This window comes from Pan paniscus, chromosome 4 (assembly GCF_029289425.2).
Source record: "Pan paniscus chromosome 4, NHGRI_mPanPan1-v2.0_pri, whole genome shotgun sequence".
NCBI lineage: Eukaryota > Metazoa > Chordata > Mammalia > Primates > Hominidae > Pan > Pan paniscus.
In genome coordinates this window covers 69,374,758-69,395,285 of record NC_073253.2, presented here as the reverse complement: position 1 = coordinate 69,395,285, position 20,528 = coordinate 69,374,758, and the positions used below count along the sequence as shown (strand labels likewise).

At 38.1% G+C, this 20,528-nt stretch overlaps 1 protein-coding gene across 1 annotated transcript in view; it reads left to right on the top strand.

The window, feature by feature from the left end:
* Positions 1 to 20,528, top strand: part of C7 (complement C7) — a 75,122-nt gene that overhangs the window by 34,553 nt on the left and 20,041 nt on the right. The window contains exons 7-13 of the mRNA XM_003810975.6: positions 1,214 to 1,384; positions 3,595 to 3,838; positions 5,890 to 6,000; positions 11,371 to 11,537; positions 14,005 to 14,233; positions 15,421 to 15,592; positions 18,064 to 18,151. Of these exons, the coding sequence (XP_003811023.1) occupies positions 1,214 to 1,384; positions 3,595 to 3,838; positions 5,890 to 6,000; positions 11,371 to 11,537; positions 14,005 to 14,233; positions 15,421 to 15,592; positions 18,064 to 18,151 (1,182 nt within the window). The remainder of the gene's footprint in view (positions 1 to 1,213; positions 1,385 to 3,594; positions 3,839 to 5,889; positions 6,001 to 11,370; positions 11,538 to 14,004; positions 14,234 to 15,420; positions 15,593 to 18,063; positions 18,152 to 20,528) is intronic.

The window sequence follows — 20,528 nt, the reverse complement described above, 5'->3', positions numbered from 1 at the left end:
TGACAACATGAATATTTTGCTTTCACAAGCATCATTTAGTATGACTGTGTAATATTGTCATTTTCTTTCCTTTTAGTTTTCAAAAAAGTATATCATTTCCATCAGTTCAATTTTCTCTGTCCTTATGCTTGGATCTCAAACGCAGACGTGTATGTATATATAATAAAAACACAAATGCTTGTGAAAGGAGAGCTCCCAATTTGAATATTTATATAGAACAAACACAGTGAGAGGGAGTCTTCTTGCCTGATTTGTTTCATTCCCACAGGGACTGACATTTTTAGCAAATTAGTTGTCTATAACTTTAACAAATCAAGAGAGTTTTACATGAAGAGTCAAATTTATCCCTTGGAAAAAATCAGACAATTTGTCAATACCAGAACCTGTAGTTACATCTAGTGACTGTCTAGTGGATTTGAGTGTTGTGTATCCCTTTTAGACAGGGTACATGTTCACTTTTTCATCACCATGCTGTCCACTGGAGGTTTCCAACATTGACGTTACTTGCCAGTTCCCTGTGGGCATTTCATTTTGACACTTGATCTAAAGCAAAATAAAGGATAAATGAATGATTGTCTCTTCAATAAAAGCTGAAGCTGTCACTTCTCATTTAGCTACATGTGACTAACCTATTGTCTACTTTAAAATTCTTTTGGGGTGACCCTTTCTTCTATCTAGCAAAGAAAAAAATGCAATTTTAGCATTTATCCAAGTGAAACAGAATTAGAAAATTAAATCCACTATTGGATCACATAGAACATTCCGAAACAAAGTCCAAAAGAGCTAATTGTTTCATATCACCTATTTGCATCTCTGTTCCTCTTTGTTAGATGAAAAATCAAGAACGAAATTCTTTCGAGTTCTCTGTCAGTGTAGCTTTTGTTAATTTGCTCGCTTCTGGGCCAAATGCTGACATTAAAGGAACATGGAAGTTGTTTGTACCTAAATGCATTTTGTGAGTCACTTGGGATTGCCATTGTTGGTACCATGTGTCCTGCTTAATAAAAAAATAATCGTAGAATGAACTCTTTCCTTATAATCATACTGGCCTGGTCTTAATGAGAGTCACAGTTGCTTTGTGCCAATGAAGAGCTTTTCTCTTTGGGAAGATTGCATGAAGAAAGTATGCATGATAAAGGATCCATGACAAAAGTATCTTGGGTCTCTCCAAGCATTAATTTAGTCATAGCAAAATTTTTCATTTTCTTTGTAGGTGAAAATAAATAATGATTTTAATTATGAATTTTACAATAGTACTTGGTCTTATGTAAAACATACGTCGACAGAACACACATCATCTAGTCGGAAGTGCTCCTTTTTTAGATCTTCATCATCTTCTTCACGCAGTTATACTTCACATACCAATGAAATCCATAAAGGAAAGGTTAGTATAAAATATCAGTTAACTTTTCCATGTTTTACTTTTTTAAGTATTGCTTACATTAATAAACTTGTATTTATCAAAAGGATCAGCTTTCATATTAAAATTAGTAATAGTAATAGTACTTCCTTTAAGAGTCAATGCAATATCTTTCTCTAAAAGGTACAATATTGTCTCATTAAATCTCTTTGATAATACATTTATTTATACTGGCCAGGCACAGTGGTTCACGCCTATAATCCCAGCACTTTGGGAGGCCAAGGTGAGTGGATTGCTTGAGCTTGAGCTCAGGAATTTGGGACCAGCCTGGGCAACATAGCAAGACCCTGTCTCTATAAAAACACAAAAATTAACTGAGCATGGTGGTGCATGCCTATAGTCCCAGCTACTTAGGAGGCTAAGGTGGAAGGATCACTTGAGCCTTGGAGGGAGAGGATGCAGTGAGCCAATATCACGTCACTGCACTTCAGCCTGGGCAACAGAGTGAGACCCTGTCTCAAAAAAAAATACACACACATATATATATGTATATTTAGTTATAAACTTCTCATTAAAAATATTTGTTTTTATTTGAAGATGTTTACAAAGCCCTTATTACCTTGAAATCTTCTATTTAAACGATCTTAAATTTCTTAAATTTGTGATTACTGGTGATACTATTTTAAGTGTCATATACAATTTAAAAAAATCTAATTAATGCTTATATATGCTTCTTAAATGCAAATGCTAGAGGCTTTTTAGACGGTGCATGAAGATAAAATACTTTAAAAACACTTTATTACTTTTGAGATACCAACATTTTTATCTAAGGAAGTTAAAAGACATTTTTAAATACTTCATTGTTTTGAAATACTAAAACCTTCCTCTTGAGAAACCTGAACAGTAGAGATGGATTGTACTAATTGATATACTGTTATGGCTGAATAATTTTTTTGGGCTAATTATTATTCACAATCTGCACATTTCATCACATCCTTAAAGTTAGTAACTTGATTAATAAATCACTTAGGAAAATATAAGGAATATTGATTTTATTTGTTTTATGACTGAGAAACTGACTATGGAGCTATGAGTTGTAAAAACATTTATTGTCTCCACATTATATTGTTCACAAAGTGGGGATTTGGCAAAAGTAGATCTGTGATCTGTCTTGGACGTCATTAAAAGATGCTTAGGAAGTGTTTAAAAGACCTCATTATAAAGTAGCTTCACCTGCAAATACCCTAGCATGGGAGATAAATGATACCTACAAGTCATTGTCAAGATGTGGACCATAGGGACACATTATTTTATATACTTATATTTATCAGTTGATAGATTAATTCTCTTTTTGTAGTTGAAGATGGCATAGCAACTTGGTCTTGGGGTTTTGGAGTTTATATAAGAAATTATCATATAATTTCTTCACCTGTAATCTCAGCACTTTGGGAGGCTGAGGCAAGCAGACCACTTGAGGTCAGGAGTTCAAGACCAGCCTGGCCAACATGATGAAACCCTACCTCTACTAAAAATACAAAAATTATCCAGGCATGGTGGCGCATGCCTGTAATCCCAGCTACTCAAGTGGCTGAGGCACGACAAAGCTGAATTTTCCTGAATTAATCCTGAACCCTGAATTAATGCTTTGTTGATTTCATATTGAGAGAAGGGTCCTCACTATCTGTCCAGATGTGGGAGGGGATGGTGGCTTAACATAGCATTACTCAGATTTTTTTTTTTTTTTTTTTTTGATATGGGGTCTCACTCTGTTACCCAGGCTGGAGTGCAGTGGTGTGATCACGGCTCACTTCAATCACTGCCTCCTGGGTTCAAGCGATTCTTCTACCTCAGCCACTTGAGTAGCTGGGATTACAGGCGTGTACCACCATGGCAGGATAATTTTTGTATTTTTAGTAGAGACAGGGTTTCATCATGTTGGCCAGGCTGGTCTCAAGTGCTCTGCCTGCCTCAGCCTCCCAAAGTGCTGGGATTATAGGAGTGAGCCACCTTGCCTGGCCATTACTCAGATATTATTACTATTTGAGACTCCAAATATTCCTGATTGCGTCCAGTAAGTGGGCCCATAGGAGTGCTCATCATGCGTCAAAAATAAAAATTCTTGTAGTCTTGGTTGATTGGAGATGAGAGCTGATGAAGGTATTGAACAGAGAACTATTTCCATTGCCTTTTTATCTTCCACCTAAAACTCCTTGTACTCTTTCTTCTTTCCACAGAGTTACCAACTGCTGGTTGTTGAGAACACTGTTGAAGTGGCTCAGTTCATTAATAACAATCCAGAATTTTTACAGCTTGCTGAGCCATTCTGGAAGGAGCTTTCCCACCTCCCCTCTCTGTATGACTACAGTGCCTACCGAAGTTTAATCGACCAGTACGGGACACATTATCTGCAATCTGGGTCGTTAGGAGGAGAATACAGAGTTCTATTTTATGTGGACTCAGAAAAATTAAAACAAAACGGTACAGTATTAAAAAATTCGTTGTCTAAAGGCATTTCTGGGATTTTAATGGGGAAATAACATGTAGTTAATGTAAGCTTTTGAGCTTTAAAATTTGACAAACAGAAATTTAAATTGCAAAGGAATCTAAAATTGCAAGAATGTATTATTGTCTACTTAAAATCTTATATGGTTTAAGAAAAGCCTGTCTACTCTTTTGCATAGTACCTTGAGCTAAATCATTATCATTATTGGCTATCTCTAGAGGGTATTGGCTGGGTTTTTAGAATGCTTTTTAAACTTTCCACTTTCTCAAACTAAACAGCATTTCTCAAGAAAAACTAAATGAGGAATTTAGTAATATTTCAGAAATCAAGATGTTTAAATAAGTATTTCATTTACCTTTGTTTTTTACCCTCTCATTCTTTTAAAAGAAATCCTCTCTGAATATCATAAGTTTGTTTACTACTTAATACTTGTAACAATAGCTTAAATTGATGGGATACCTTCCTCATGACAAGTGAGTTACATGTATTAGTAATAATCCTTACTACTACCCAATGAGATGGGCATTATAATCTCTGCCCCACAGTGAGAAGTAGAGACTCAGTGCTATTATGAGACTTATCCAAGGTCATGAAGATTGCAAGGAGAGTATTTAAGGCTGGGTCTAACTGGCCTCAAAGTCAGTTTAGCTTATTCCTTATGCTAGTCACTGCTAAAATTGCCTGATTTTGGTTAGAATCAGGACATGCCCCTGAATTAATGCTTTGTTGATTTCATATTGAGAGAAGGGTCCTCACTATCTGTCTAGATATGGGCAGGGATGGTGGTGGCTTAACAACCACTCCTCCTCTTCAGAGACTAGCCTTGGCTTACTAATGTTCCAAGTCAAACCTTTTTTTTCCTAACTTTGTCTTTTAGCTGATGCCCACATTTCCCTCTCTATTCCAAATCCCCTCTTCAAGGTCTTTCTCTTCAGAAAAGATTCTGTTACAACCTTGGAGAAGAATAAGATCTCTTACATAAGATTCAGAGGAAGTCTTTTAGCTTTTTAAATGGGTAAACTATAATATTTTTTCATTTCCATTGAGCTGTTTTTTTTGAAGTTCTCTACTACATAAAATTTAACTAGAACTTGATCTTTTCAAATCTTACAGGTTAGAAATGAGTGCACAAGTACAGGTTTTTGTAGCAAAGACAAGGACACTATTTCTTTGGAGAATTAATCCAGCAAGTAGTTTGGTCTAAATTCAGTTTTCTTCTTTTTATTGCACTTAAAAGAAATGGAGAGGATTAAAAAAACATTCCAAGCTGGTAAAATTAAATTTTTCAGTAAAAATTTTACTCTTGAGCAGTTTATGTTTTTCCTAAAATTTTTATTTAAATATAATCATAACCTCTGGGATATAGTGTATGCCCCAAATAATTGTTCTTTAAGAAACATTAAGGTTATTGTAATATAGTTAGTAAATGAGAAAATATATTTGCACATTTTAGTATTTTTCTATCCTACTTTCAAAAAATGCATTGGCAAAAAAAACCCAAAAAACTCCCCTTGATAATGAATAGAAATGATCACATTCTAAGGGTATAAGTCATGGGAAGGAGATGTTGGAAGTCACAGATGTTAAAGATGGAGAGATTGAACCAGTAGAACTTGAATTTTAGGAGTTAATTCCTGTGGAAACAGAAGCCAGCTTTGGGAACCTTAAGTAGATTTGCTGGAAGAAGCTGTCATGCTCCTACTTTTATTGATTTATCTTATGCCTAAGAAGCTGACTGTAAATGGGTGAAAGATATCACTCTTTGGGGTGTTCAATTTCTACTCCCTGCACCTTTTTATGTAGAAATCTCTTCTGCCTCCCCTCTGAAGCTGATAGAAGGAAAATAACAAAAGTCAATTTTTTCTGATCTTTGACTCTTCTAGAGCACTTGAAAATGTTCATATCATGTCACTCTTGATTAGATGGCCATAGTAGCAGCAAACAACCTCTTATCCCTACTCTCATATCTGAAGATCTTCAAGAAATGCAGAAATTAAACATGTCTCTTTTACATTTTTTCCCCTAGATTTTAATTCAGTCGAAGAAAAGAAATGTAAATCCTCAGGTTGGCATTTTGTCGTTAAATTTTCAAGTCATGGATGCAAGGAATTGGAAAACGCTTTAAAAGCTGCTTCAGGTAAATGAAAAAAGAGCAATTTGCATTGCAAACTTAACTTCTTTTTTTTTTTTACTTTTAAGTTCAAGGGTATGCGTGAAGTTATGTAGGTAAACTTGTGTCATGGGGCTTTGTTGTACAGATTATTTTGTCACCCAGGTATTAAGCCTAGTACCCACTAGTTATTTTTTCCTGATCTTCTCCCTCCTCCCACTCTCCACTCTCCAAAATGCCCCAGTGTGTGTTGCTCCTCTGTCTATTTCCATATATTCTCATCATTTAGCTCCTGCATATATGTGAAAATACTCAATGTTTAGTTTTCTTTTCTTGCTTTAGTTTGCTAAGAATAATGGCTTCCAGCTCCATCCATGTTCCTGCAAAGGACATGATCTTATTCTTTTTTTATGGCTCCATAGTATTCTATGGTGTATATGCACCACACTTTATCCAGTTTATCATTGATGGGCATTTAGGTTGATTCCATGTCTTCGCTATTGTGAATAATTACAAGCCTAACCTCTACTCCACTCTTCTATTGTTAATTCTTGATCTCCAAAGGCTTTTGAGGCTTTATCAGGGGTTCTACTTTGTGTTTTAAAAAATCTATTAGGTAATTTTTGTCTCTGCTGTCTCTTTCATGTGTCAAGGTAGTGAGACATCACACAGGATAGGGAGTTCACCAGGTTATCTCCTCTGTATTATAAATATGTTATCAGTGTGCAGCACTTTTCTCCCTTATGATGATTGGCAAACAAGCCTAGACAAGTGACAATATCAAGAGACAGTTCAGTTTCACTTGCTGACATGGCTACTCCGTGGAGGTCAGGTTTTTGGTGCATGCTGGTTGGCAGTGGAGATGGGGGAAGGTGGTATGCTAGTCTTTGGGTGATTGAAGGAGGACTGAAAGGGTAAACTGATCTAGACTGTGAGGGTACCATGTTAAGGAGTTTGGATTTCATTCTGATGGCTATTGGGTTCCATTAAAAGATTTAATACATGGAGTGATGAAATAAAAGATTACCTAAGTAAAGTTGTAGAGAATAAAGAAGAATGGAGAAGGAAACATTTGGCAGGATTAAAAAACAAGAGATGGAAAGCAAAGGAGGAGTGAGGTCAACAGAGTGAAGATAAGGACCAAAAAATGTTCACTGGATTTGGTGATTAAGACTTAGTTGCTGCTTTTGAGAAGTGTCCGTTCATGTCTTTTGTCCATTTTTAATGGGGTTATTTATTTTTTACTTGTTAAGTTGTTTAAGTTCCTTATAGATTCTGAATATTAGAGTTTTATCAGATGCATAGTTTGCAAATATTTTTTCCCATTTTGTGGGTTGTCTGTTACACATTGATAGTTTCCTTTGCTGTGCAGATGCAGGAACAGCAAACCAAATACTGCACATTCTTACTTTTAAGTGGGAGTTAAACACTGGGTACTTATGGACATAAAAATGGCAAAAATAGTCACTGGGGACTGCTAGAGAGGGGAGGAAGGGAGGAATCAAGGGTTGAAAAACTAACTATTGGGTACTTACTCTCACTACCTGGGTGTTGGGATCAATCATACTCCAAAGCTCAGTATCACATAATCCACCCAGGTAACAAACCTGAACATGTACCCCATGAATCTAGAATAAACGTTGAAGAGAAAGTTGCTTTTAAAGGAAGAGATTCCATAGTATGGTAGGGGTGGAAGTGAGACTGCAATGCATTGTGTGAGGCCATAGAATGAGCAGTATCAGAGCTTAAATCCTCTTGGGGTAATGGCAAAAGTGGACACTGACCCATGTGTCATGGTTCTCAGTGAAGAAGCAGGGATTCTTGGGATATTGGTAGATGAGTGCAAGAAGGAGGAAGATGAGTAGTAAAACCAGGTTTATGTACTCATTCACTTGCTTCATTCATCAACTATTTATGGAGTCTGTGGTATGTGCCAGGAATTGTTTTAGACACTCAAGATATAGCCGTGAATATGCCAGAGAAAGTGCTTGTCTTCGTGAAGTTGACATGTCAGAGGAGGAAAAGTTTTTGAATGAAGTGGAAAAAGAATGATCTGAACATAGAAATGGAAGTGAGAGCTTTGAGAAGATGTTGACATCAGTCTTCAGTTGGGCTGGCAGTAGGAAGCTGCTTACCAATTTTATTTTATTTCACATTTAACAAACACAGGGCACCTACTGTGTGCCAGCACAATTTTAAGTGATGTACAAAAATAAACCAGTGTAGTCCTCCTACCTATGTGTTAAGTATTATTCATATTCTCATTTTACAGACAGGGACACTGAGACCCAGAAATGTTGCCCAAGATTATAGTTAATAAGAATTAGATATGAAATGCAAATGCATAAAATTTGGCTTAACAGTCTGGGGTCTTGACTTGCATTGGGCTGCCTTTTCTAGGGGAAAAGAGTTAGCTGGAACAGAGAGCTCACTGGGGTATGGAAAGGGAGGCTAAAGCCTTAAAAAAACATCATAATGGTAGAATCTGTAATTCTTTTTATTTATTTATTTATTTATTTATTTTTATTATACTTTAAGTTCTAGGGTACATGTGCACAACATGCAGATTTGTTACATATGTATACATGTGCCATGTTGGTGGGCTGCACCCATTAACTCGTCATTTACATTAGGTATATCTCCTAATGCTATCCCTCCCCCCTCTCCCCACCCCACTACAGGCCCCGGTGTGTGATGTTCCCCTCCCTGTGTCCAAGTGTTCTCATTGTTCAGTTCCCACCTGTGAGTGAGAACATGCGGTGTTTGGTTTTTTGTCCTTGCGAACTGGATTAAGAAAATGTGGCACATATACACCATGGAATACTATGCAGCCATAAAAAATGATGAGCTCATGCCCTTTATAGGGACATGGATGAAGCCGGAAACCATCATTCTTAGCAAAGAATCTGCAGTTCTTACATAGGTGTGCTAGCTAAGGCAGTGATTCTCAAACTTTAATATGCATGACGCTTACCTGGGGGATTCTCTTAAAATGCTGATTCCAAAGGTTATTCATTCTCTCAGATATTCTCCTGTAGGTCTTGGTGGGGACTAAGAAATCTGCAGTTCCCTCAGATGATTGTGATTCATAATACAGGGATGGGACGTGATTCACTGCATTAAAAAGTGTTACTGTATATATTGAAAACACAGCTAACAATGAAGACGAGGAAGCATCAGGTGATTTGTTAAAACTATTAAGATTTACAGTCACAGAAAGTCAAATATTGCATGTTCTCATATGTGAGGGTTAAAAAAATTGATCTCATGGAGATAGAATAGAATGATAATTATCAGAAGCTGGGGAGGAGGAGGGGTCAATGAAGAGAGATTGCTTAATGGGTATAAACCTGTAGTTAGGTAAAAGGAATAAATTCGACTAGGCGTGGTGGCTCAGGCCTGTAATCCCAGCACTTTGGCAGGCTGAGGTGGGTGGATCATGAGGTTAAGAGATCGAGACCATTCTGGCCAACAAGGTGAAACCCTGTCTCTACTATAAATACAAAAATTAGCTGGGTGTGGTGGTGCACGCCTGTAGTCCCAGCTACTTGGGAGGCTGAGGCAGGAGAATTGCTTGAACCTGAGAGGCAGAGGTTGCAGTGAGCTGAGATAGTGCCACTGCACTGCAGCCTAGCGACAGAGCAAGACTCTGTCTCAAAAAAAAAAAAAAAAAAAAGGAATAAATTCTAGTGTTTGATAGCACAGTCAGGTGGCTATAGTTAACAATAATTTATTGTATATTTTAAATAGCTAGAAGACAAGATTTGAAATGTTCCCAACACAAACAAATGGTAAGGTGATGGATATCCTAAATATCCTGATTTGATCATTACACATTCTATGCATGTATCAAAATATCACATGCACCCCATAAACGTGTACCATTATTGTGTATAAATAAAAAATAAAAAAACAAAAAAAAAAACCTGTCAGGCTTTAATGATTTCTGAATATGAGTAAAATATGCTTATTTTATGAAATTGCAAAATTTGGACAGTTACAAGGAAATGAAAACCACTCAAAATCCGATCTGCAAGGTTGGAAATTTCTTGTCATGACCATTACAAATGGAGTAAAGTATTTCTAAAATTATGAGGCACATAAATGGAAAAGAAGCTTCCATTAGCATTTCACACTTTTCAGAACACTTTTCATGTGTTAAGTAATAGATTCCTGTTAATTAACAGCTTATTTTATTCATTGTTAGTATACCAGATGCAATAAACTGTTTTCCTTCCAATATTTTATTATGAAAATTTTAAAACATATAGACTAGAATGTTGTAATAAATACCCATATACCCATTTCCTATATACAATTAGTATTTTGTAATTTCACTACATATATGTACATATAATATTGATAATATTGACTGATTCTTTGAAATATATATTATGTATTTAAAGTGTTTATAATATTTGCTGAACTATTTGGAAGTAAGTTTCAGATATCATAATACTTCATCACTAAATATATGCATGTAACATCTAAGAAGAACATTCTCTTGCATAATGTGATACTCACAGTAAAAATATAAAGAACATGAACAATAATTCCCTAATATCATCTGCTCTCAGGCAAGAGTTGTTTTTCTTTTTTAAAAAATATACCTTAGTTTTGGCTAGGTGCAGTGGTTCACACCTGTAATCCCAACACTTTGGGAGGCTGAGGCAGGCAGATTACTTGAGGCCAGGAGTTCGAGACCAGTCTGGCCAACATGGTGAAACCCCATCTCTACTAAAAATACAAAAATTAGCCAGGTGTGGTGGCGTACACCTGTAGTCCCAGCTACTCAGGAGGCTGAGGCATGAGAATTGCTTGAACCTGGGGGGCAGAGTTTGCATTGAGTATGCCACTGCACTCCAGCCTGGGCTACAGAGTGAGAATTCTGTCTCAAAAAAAAAAAAAAAAAAAAAAAAAACCACCAAAAATAAAATAAATATAGCTTAGTTTTTAGAACAGTTTTAGGTTCACAGCACAATTGAGTGCAAAATACAGAGAGTTCCTGTATATCCGCTGCTCCCACACAGGCAAAGCCTTCCCCACTATCAACATCTCCTAACAGAGTGGAACATTTGTTACAATGGATGAACCTACATTGACACATTGTCATCCAAAGTCCATAATTTACATTAGGGTTCACTCTTGATATTGAACATTTAATGACTTTTGACAAATGTATAACGACATGTGCCCACCATTGTAGTATTATACAGAACAGTGTCACTGCCCTAAATATCCTTTGTGCTCTGCCTATTCATCCCTCCCTTCTTTCTGACCACAATTTATCTTTTGACTGTTTCCATAGTTTGGCTTTTTCCAGGATGTCATACAGTTCGATAGTTTTTTTTAATACTTGATAGACTTTTCACTTTTCATTTGCTTTCTTCTGTATAGGAACCCAGAACAATGTATTGCGAGGAGACCCGTTCATCAGAGGGGGAGGTGCAGGCTTCATATCTGGCCTTAGTTACCTAGAGCTGGACAATCCTGCTGGAAACAAAAGGCGATATTCTGCCTGGGCAGAATCTGTGACTAATCTTCCTCAAGTCATAAAACAAAAGGTATGTCAGGCTTTGTTTAAAGCAATAGGAAGCCGTCATGTTTATTTGCATGAGGAAAACGAAGGTGGTTAAATCAAGATGGTTAAACAGACATGGCTGTAATTAGCATTTTCCGTATCCCAATTATATTTTGTAGAGTAAAATGAATGCACACATAATAATAAGAAACAGAAGGTGTGTTATACTCATATTTTAGTTGCAAATGTTAAATGTCTTGCAATTTCCAAGAGAAATTAATGACAAAATTTGCATTTTTAACTTTTGATCTAAGTTCGATTATGTCTTCCTTGGTCCCTAATTCAGAGGAGTTATAAATTCTAGCAAGGGGAAGGCATGTAGGTTTGCCTTCTGTTATGTTCCTATCACGTTTCTTTGTGTGGCCATGGCTCGTGGGCTCCTGAAGTCATACAAATTAGAATAGTAACAAGTTGGCTGGCAGAATTTTAAGATGTTTTATTGTTATCATCAATTCTTTTATAATGCAACATATGTGTTTCTAAAAATCATTGAGCTATGCAAAATTGCACAATAAAGGGCTTATGGAAAAAAAATCAGGTTAGAGACACAGCACTCAAATTTATCATCTGTGACACTCATATGAAAAAGACAGGTGCCAATAAAAATAGTTGCATGGTTTTATACATGTTAAATTATTAAAAATGTATCTATACTACAATAAGTGTGGTGCATTACCTAGAAAAAGACCTGAAGCTTTCTGGGTTTTGGAAGGGTTACGGCTTGTGAGTTACTGTGAAGTGGTAGAAGGACGCCAGTCAGAAACCCGACAGGCATTTGTAACAGCAGATGTGAACAGCATAGTTTATAATGCAGGAAATGAACTGACATAGATGTTGAGGGGTGTGTGAGTGTGTGTGTGTATCCACGCACATGCGTATGCATGAGTTTTGTATATTCCTATGTGACTTGTTTCCACTGTGTGAAGCATTTTGTGTTCACCCTGTGTTTCATGTGGACATAGTTGTACATAAGAAAATCTCAAATCTGTGCTATACTCAAAATTTTCAGTATATCAATCTCAATGGAACAAATTCACCTTATCAAAACAAACATTATAGCAGAACCGATTCTATGATCTATTCCCTGCATGAAAGTCAATGTCCCAGGCAAAGCCTGATTTTCAGAGATACATTTTATAAACTCAAAAATTGCAATAGGTCCTCAAGTCCCCTCCTAACACCCATAAAGTGCCCACTGGCTTCCAAATATGGGTGAGGGAGGGAGGGTGAAGTTTTCCTAGAGAGTCTTATCTTAAAGGACCATCTGTTAATATTCAAAATGGCCTGTATTCATTGTCAGCATCCCATACAAATCTTTAGAAACTCTTGATTCGATTAAATTATTGATTAGAGAAAGACACATGTTCTTTAACAGTCTCCATGTACTTTTCCACATAGGACTATAAATTATCGTATTTGTGCTACCTTTTTAGCAGGGCAAAAAAGGAACAGAGAAAGAAAAGGCACTATGCAGGTGCAGGTACATGACTATGCAAAGCCATCGTGTTCGCAACAGCTTGGGCTCTCAGGAACCAATGGTGCATATCTCTTCCCAGTTCAGGCATCATGGTGGCAGCCCGAAATTGGCTATGGTGAGAGCAGCTACACTGCAGAAACTGGCAAATGCTACAAAGCAGAGACATTTCTGTTCCTGGGAGAGCAGACTGTTAAAGTTGAGTCAGCACATCTGTGATTTCAAGGTTGCTTTTCTTCTGAAATAGCCAACACAGAGTAATAATGTTTACCTGTTTTAAATTTCTCCATGAGGAAAGAATCCATGATTTCCACTAAGAGATATGTTAAATCTCTCAGTCAGGAAATTTAATTCTAAATTTAATTTCACTTGCTTCTTTGCTGTAACTAGAAAATGAATGTCCTATTTTATTTTATTTTATTTTATTTTGAGATGGAGTTTCACTCTTGTTGCCCAGGCTGGAGTGCAATGGCATGATCTCAGCTCAGCGCAACCTCCACCTCCCGGGTTCAAGTGATTCTCCTGCCTCAACCTCCTGAGTAGCTGGGATTACAGACATGCGCCACCACACCCGGCTAATTTTGTATTTTTAGTAGAGATGGGGTTTCTCCATGTTGGTCAGGCTGGTCTTGAACTCCTGACCTCAGGTGATCCCCCCTGCCGCAGCCTCTCAATGTGCTGGCATTACAGGCATGAGTCATCTTGCCTGGCCTGTTTTTTTTTTTTAAATCTTATGCATGCACAAAAGATATATAAAAAATTCCTCCCCCATCTGACCCTAATTTTCCTTAAGTTTGTCTTGATTTTGTTGCAAAGAGAGTGCACTGTTTTCCTTTGTATTTGCATAAGAAACAATTGTAACAAACTTACCAGTGGCTTTTGATTTTGTTTTAATGAGAGTCGTTCCTAAACATGAAAAGCAAAATATTCTTGCCTAAATCCCTGATTACTGACTATGATGTCTTTATCTCTATAGCTGACACCTTTATATGAGCTGGTAAAGGAAGTACCTTGTGCCTCTGTGAAAAAACTATACCTGAAATGGGCTCTTGAAGAGTATCTGGATGAATTTGACCCCTGTCATTGCCGGCCTTGTCAAAATGGTGGTTTGGCTACTGTTGAGGGGACCCATTGTCTGTGCCATTGCAAACCGTACACATTTGGTGCGGCATGTGAGCAAGGAGTCCTCGTAGGGAATCAAGCAGGTCAGTGGGGTGAATTTTCTCTAGTCAGCCTGTACACATTGAAAGCGAATTACCCTGTTTCTCTGCTCCTTGAGATGCTTCTTTGTGTATGAAGAGATGAAGTCTCAAATGAATTTAGAATCCTCCTTCCCTTTCCTTCTTCCAGATTGTAGCTACTGTGGTTAAGTCTCTTTGCTGTTATCTCTATTTATCCATCTGAAGTAACAGCCCCACTGTGCCCTCCACTTCCCATTCTCTATTAGAATAGAGTTATGATTAAAACACCTTCATCCTCTGTAATTATCTCAGTAAGGTTTTGCTGTAGCAAAGGTCTGTGGAGCTTGTATATTTGCATTGCCTAATCTTTCTGATGGCATGCTCTTTGAAACATTTCTATTTCTATTCTGTGTGATGTACTATCAATCACTCACAAATATTTGTTGAACATCTGCTGTGTGCTCTACAGTGTATATGGTGCTTCAAGCACTTAGTACAGGGCTATGTGAAATTGACTTTATGAGTAGTCAAAGTATGACTACAATCTATATACTTTTGTTTCTATATTTATGTACATGTCTGTCTCTTCTAGAACGCTCATTACTTAAGATCAGGGCTGTTTGATTCCTTTCTTTATTCCCAGAGCTTGACAAAAGGCTTGATTCATAGAAGTCACTAAAAGAACGATAAATGAATAAATATAAGACTAAACTATAGAGGCTTATATACAAGCATTACAAAGGCATCCTTATCCCTAAATGTCTCTCCAAGTGGCCTGTTCTGGTAATTAAAATTCTACGACTGTGATTCATTCCTTTGTGGCTTGGATTTCCCCTTATCTGTTAAAATGGAAGCACACTCTCCTGCTGTCTAATTAAATAGAATGGTAACATTTCCTGCCCACCTCCATTCACTGTTGTGAGAAGTAAATAAAAGAGACAACGTATGTAAAAGTGCTTTGAAACAGTTGTAAAATAATCAACAAATTAAGGATATTATTGCAAGAGGTTCACTAATGCAACCTTAATATGGACATTCCTAGTCTGTATGTAGAGCCATTCTGAACATTGTAGAAAACCTCAAGGAAGAGTGAAGGTAATCAATATCCAGAATGATCTCTTCCTCCAATTAACTTGTTAGCAGGAAGCATAGCACTAAGTTCCCAAGCCCTCTTTAAGAACTTATTGATCAACCTCTTTCTCATCTTGTAGGAGGGGTTGATGGAGGTTGGAGTTGCTGGTCCTCTTGGAGCCCCTGTGTCCAAGGGAAGAAAACAAGAAGCCGTGAATGCAATAACCCACCTCCCAGTGGGGGTGGGAGATCCTGCGTTGGAGAAACGACAGAAAGCACACAATGCGAAGATGAGGAGCTGGAGCACTTGAGGTAATGGAGACCCGACCCCCTGGCAGTTGCATAGAACACAGTACCCTCTGCAGTTAGCATGGAACACATGATCACTGCTGTCGAGAGATTTAGAAGTTAAATGGCTATTTTTACCAGGGACTGCTTTGTCCCTTAGCACTAGGGTGAGTTGAAGGAGCTTGCTCTGTGTGCTTCAGGTTTTCCTGAAACAAGTGTTACAAAAGGCTGGGTAATTGGGAGTAGTCCTGCTGAGTGGATACGATCATTCTCATTCGTTTTGGCCACCTACTTGCTGTGTGACCTTGGGCAAGTTACTGGCCACATCTCTAAAATTAGCATGATAATAGCAGGTAAACTGATACTAAGATTATCTGTTTATTGTTACTGTCAGAATTAAATGAGATTAAGCACCCAAAGTGATTACTAAGCATTCATTAAAGTTTGTATTACTTTTCAGATACACCATTCTTACTCATTTATTTTTTGGATTAAGCATAGAGCCAGTTGCTTGAGATGGAGAATATCTTGGTGGGTGAACCCAGTAGCCTGGCACTAAACTTCCCATTTGTCAGGACCCTGCAAAAGCCATCTCAAAAATGCTCAGTTGATGAATCATAGCCCTGGGTCAGAATTCTTTATGCCACACCCTACTGTTTTACATTGTCCTTAGTAATTTTTGCTGACTGGACTTGGCAAAATGTTCTAGTAAGATAATTTGAAGGTCATGTGAGTTGAAGAAAGAGATGAGGTGCTTGGGTATCTGGTAGAAGCATAGGGTGAATAAAGAAAAAAGAATAAGGTGGGAAGCCTTATTCCTAAATCTTTGGTGCCTTGTAATCTGGCATTAATCAGTATCTCTTGACTGAGGAAGCTGGCAAGCATGTGAATTATGGTGGGAAGAGGATGCTGGCTGCTGTGCACATGTTTCTGGGAGGATGAGGGTCTGGGAGGAGATCTCTGAGAGGATGCATTTTTCCTGCTTTTTGACATAAAGCTAGGAAGAGAGGTACATCCTAAGAAAGTCATTGAAGAGATTTTTCACTCTTGGTGCTCAGGGGAGGGGAAGTATCATCTTTCTCAGTACAAATAGGAAAATTAAACTTGCCACAGTTTCCTCAAAGTACGGCAAGATTATAAGGAACTCAGATGAGAAGGAGGCCACACTAGTCCAGGCTATTTGTACTGCTTTCTCTCAGATTTTGTGTCTCTGGAGTGGAGATAATATTAGTGTTATTTTGACCTTAGAGGCAGTCTTGAAAACCATTGTTTAATGACAGATGTCATCATTATCAGTATCTTTATTACAGGCTCCCCCAGGAGATGGTCATAGTGATGGTAAAGTGTCAGGATTGGCACTTGTGAGATGATATTAGGACTTCTGTTCTCCCATCTTCCTTTTAGGCTTAAGATTCTTACTCCTAGCCTTACTTAAACTTGCTTTCACCAAATAATGTGCTTTCAGTTATACACGTTCAGAAAAAAATGTAGACACTAAGACTTCCTATTTCTCTATTGCCTTGTGAGAGGAAGAAGGTGCACAATTGTAGGAGCCTAATTGACTAGACGTAAATCCAGCTTTGGTATTTATTAGTTCATAATCTTGGACAAGTTATTTGAACTTTCTGTGCCATTGTTTTTTCCATGTATCTCATGGTGTTGCTGTATGAATTGAGATAATGCACATATGCAGAGCAACTGCCATGGTGCCTGACACATAGTAAATGCTTAGTAAAAGGTAGTTATAATTTTGTGTTACCTCTCTTTTGGGGTCGCTAACTCTAATTACCTTCTTCTTTTTTTTTTTTTTTTTGAGATGGAGTCTCACTCTGTCACCCAGGCAGGAGTACAGTGGTGGGATCTCAGCTCACTGCAATCTCCGCCTCCCAAGCTCAGGAGATTCTCCTGCCTCAGCCTCCTAAGTGGCTGGGATTACAGATGTGCACCACTGTGCCCAGCTAATTTTTGTAGTTTTAGTAGAGATGGGGTTTCACCTTGTTGGCCAGGCTGGTCTCGGAACTCCTGACCTCAGGCTATCTGCCTGCCCTGTCCTCCCAAAGTGCTGGGATTACAGGCGTGAGCTGTCGCGTCTCGCCCAATACCTTATTTTCAATACAGAATTAATTCTGTATTAAATGAATTTCAGAACCAAACGGCAAGAGGAAAAATAGGTTTTGAAACAGGTGACCTCTAGAAAGCAGAAAGTAGTATGTTGGCCAAAGACTTTCTTTTTCTTCTCATTCTTTCTGTTTGTTTTTCATACTACTGACCTAGCAGCTATTTAAATCACTGTCTTTTGTTAGCTTGAGTTTATGTTTGAGTTTTCTACCACAGGATGTAAGCAGATATTTGGTTCTAAGAATGACAAAAATATTACACCAGTGTACTTAAATGAATGGAGTTCCTTCAGATACAAAGGAGAAATCCAACGTAATGCAAAATAATTATTATACTGTGCAAATCAATCACATTAATTACATTTTTTTTCCTTCCAGGTTGCTTGAACCACATTGCTTTCCTTTGTCTTTGGTTCCAACAGAATTCTGTCCATCACCTCCTGCCTTGAAAGATGGATTTGTTCAAGTTGGTTATGAAAGATATTTTTTTCCTTTATAATGCTCTAACTTCTATCTCTCTACTGAGCCCATAACCTATTTTCTTCCTCCATGGTGAAGCCATGCCAAAAATATTTTATATGTGCATTTTAGTTTTAGTGGTGAGGGTTTTAGTGTGTGACTTTTTTTCTTTGGCCCAAGGTGATTTGAATTCTGCAGAAGGCTTTGTATCTTCTATGGTGTGGGAAATCAACACTGCCACCCAGTGAATCAAAAATGTAATCATGCCAGAGGGCTACTAAACACTGCCACCCTAAACACCAAACTGCGAATCTACAAGCTTGCTCTTTAACTCACAGAGCTTCTCTTATTTTTGCCACTGACTTATTTTTTTTTCCCCTCATAACTGTAGGCCCTGGGATGAAGTATTAGGTTTATTCCAGGAGTCAGTAAGACAGTTAGCTAGAGTCTAGTGAGATATGGATCATTCTACTTTGAGCAATTGAACTTTCCTGTTCAGGAAAGAAGAGTAGTCATCTGCCATTTGTCATTCTAGGGACTTTTGTTGTTCTTGGCTTTTGGGACATTTTCGTTAATGCTGCTCTCAGTCTTTATGACGAGGCTTTGGCCTGAAGCCCCAGTGGTGCCTCTTCATGGCTCACACAGGATATTGTTCATGAGGACTCTCTCCATGTTACCAGCACTGCTTTCCTCACAAGGGATTTTGCTTTTCAAACCCCAGGCCCTTGAACATGCATTCACTGAAAATTTACTGTTTCCCCAAATGTAGGCACTATTGGGAGATGAAAGTTGTGTGTTCACGCACATGTGTGTGTGTGTTTGTGTAGAGAGAGAGAGAGAAAATCAACCTAGCATCTCTACCACCCATTCTGTCCTACCACAGTCACCGTAATTCATGGAGTTCCTGAATGGAACATATGCTCAGAGAATAGGCCAAGCAAACTCATGCATGTTAGCAAACCATGAGGCTGCTGTCCCCAACTGCAGTGTGTGTGGTGTTGTTTTAGGAGCCAGGAGTCCCAAATATTGCTCTGTGGACTGGCTGCATCCGAATTACTCAGGGAACTTAAAACTAGAGATGGCTCTTTCTCCCTTGTCCTCCACGTTTTCTGATTTGATAGGTTGGGAGTACAGCCTAAGAGTCTATTTTGTAATTTCTACAAGTGGTTATGATATACAGCCGCATTTGTGCACTGTTGAATCAGACTTCCTCATATGAAAGTTTTTGTTTTGTTTTGTTTTTGCAAGGTGGAGGAAGGAATAGGATCATGAGTCGAAACAGAACATGTGCTCCTCCCCATTTCCCTCAAACCTCAGCATCAGCCTGGCCCATTCTGTTTTCTACTAACTTCCATGATAGAGCCAGAGTGGGCCAGGAAGCGCATACTGACAATGGGAAGGAGATACCAGGAAATCTTGTTCTAATCCCTAGAGCAGAGCTGGTCAAGGCCTGAGCTCCAAGCCCAGGCTTGAGTTTTTCACCATCCCCTTGGGTGGAAGACAATGAGAAAGGTAAGGAAAGAGAGACCCTGAATGAGTGTGATTACCCTTCATCCACCCCCAGGCTCAGACTTCAAATTCCTCCTTGCTTCGCCATAAAAGCTCGCTTCCTGCCATTATAGGTTAGTGAAATGTTCTTGAATCTGACCCAGCCCCAGCAGCATTCCATACATATAGTGTGGAGTAGGAGGGTAGGATGGGAGAAGATCAACATTATGCTTCCCCTAAAAGTTATCAGCAAGAAACTTAAACTTTCATGAACATACTAATAGGATTGGAAAATTTCTGGGTGTTCATACTGACATTTTGTAGGCAGTATGGCAGTATTGTCAATGAACAGCTCATAATACCTTTTTTTTTTTTTTTTTTTTTTTTAGAGAGAGAGAGAGAGTCTTGCTCTGTCACACAGGCTGGCATGCAGTGGCACTATCTTGCCTCACTGCAACCTCCGTCCCCCAGGTTCAAGTGATTCTCATGTCTCAGCCTCCTGAGTAGCTGGGACTACAGGCATGCACCATCATGCCCTGATAATTTTTGTATTTTTATTAGATACAGGGTTTCACTATGTTGGCCAGGCTGGTCTCGAACTCCTGACCTCAGGTGATCCACCTGCCTTGGCCTCCCAAAGGGCTAGAATTACAGGCATGAGACACCATGCCCAGCCTGGTAATACCTTAATATGAAGAGTTGATGGACAAAGATGTTCTCCAAATCTAATAAAGAACTGATTTTTTCTAAAAGTTAAAGGAAAAGAAATTATTTGGACAGTGTCCAAATAATTTTAATAGAATGTAATTTTAGTAGAATGCTTAGTATAGTCCTTGGTATTTTGGGAGCAATCAATACATTATAGACAGTGGTATTAATCGTTTTATTTCAATTAA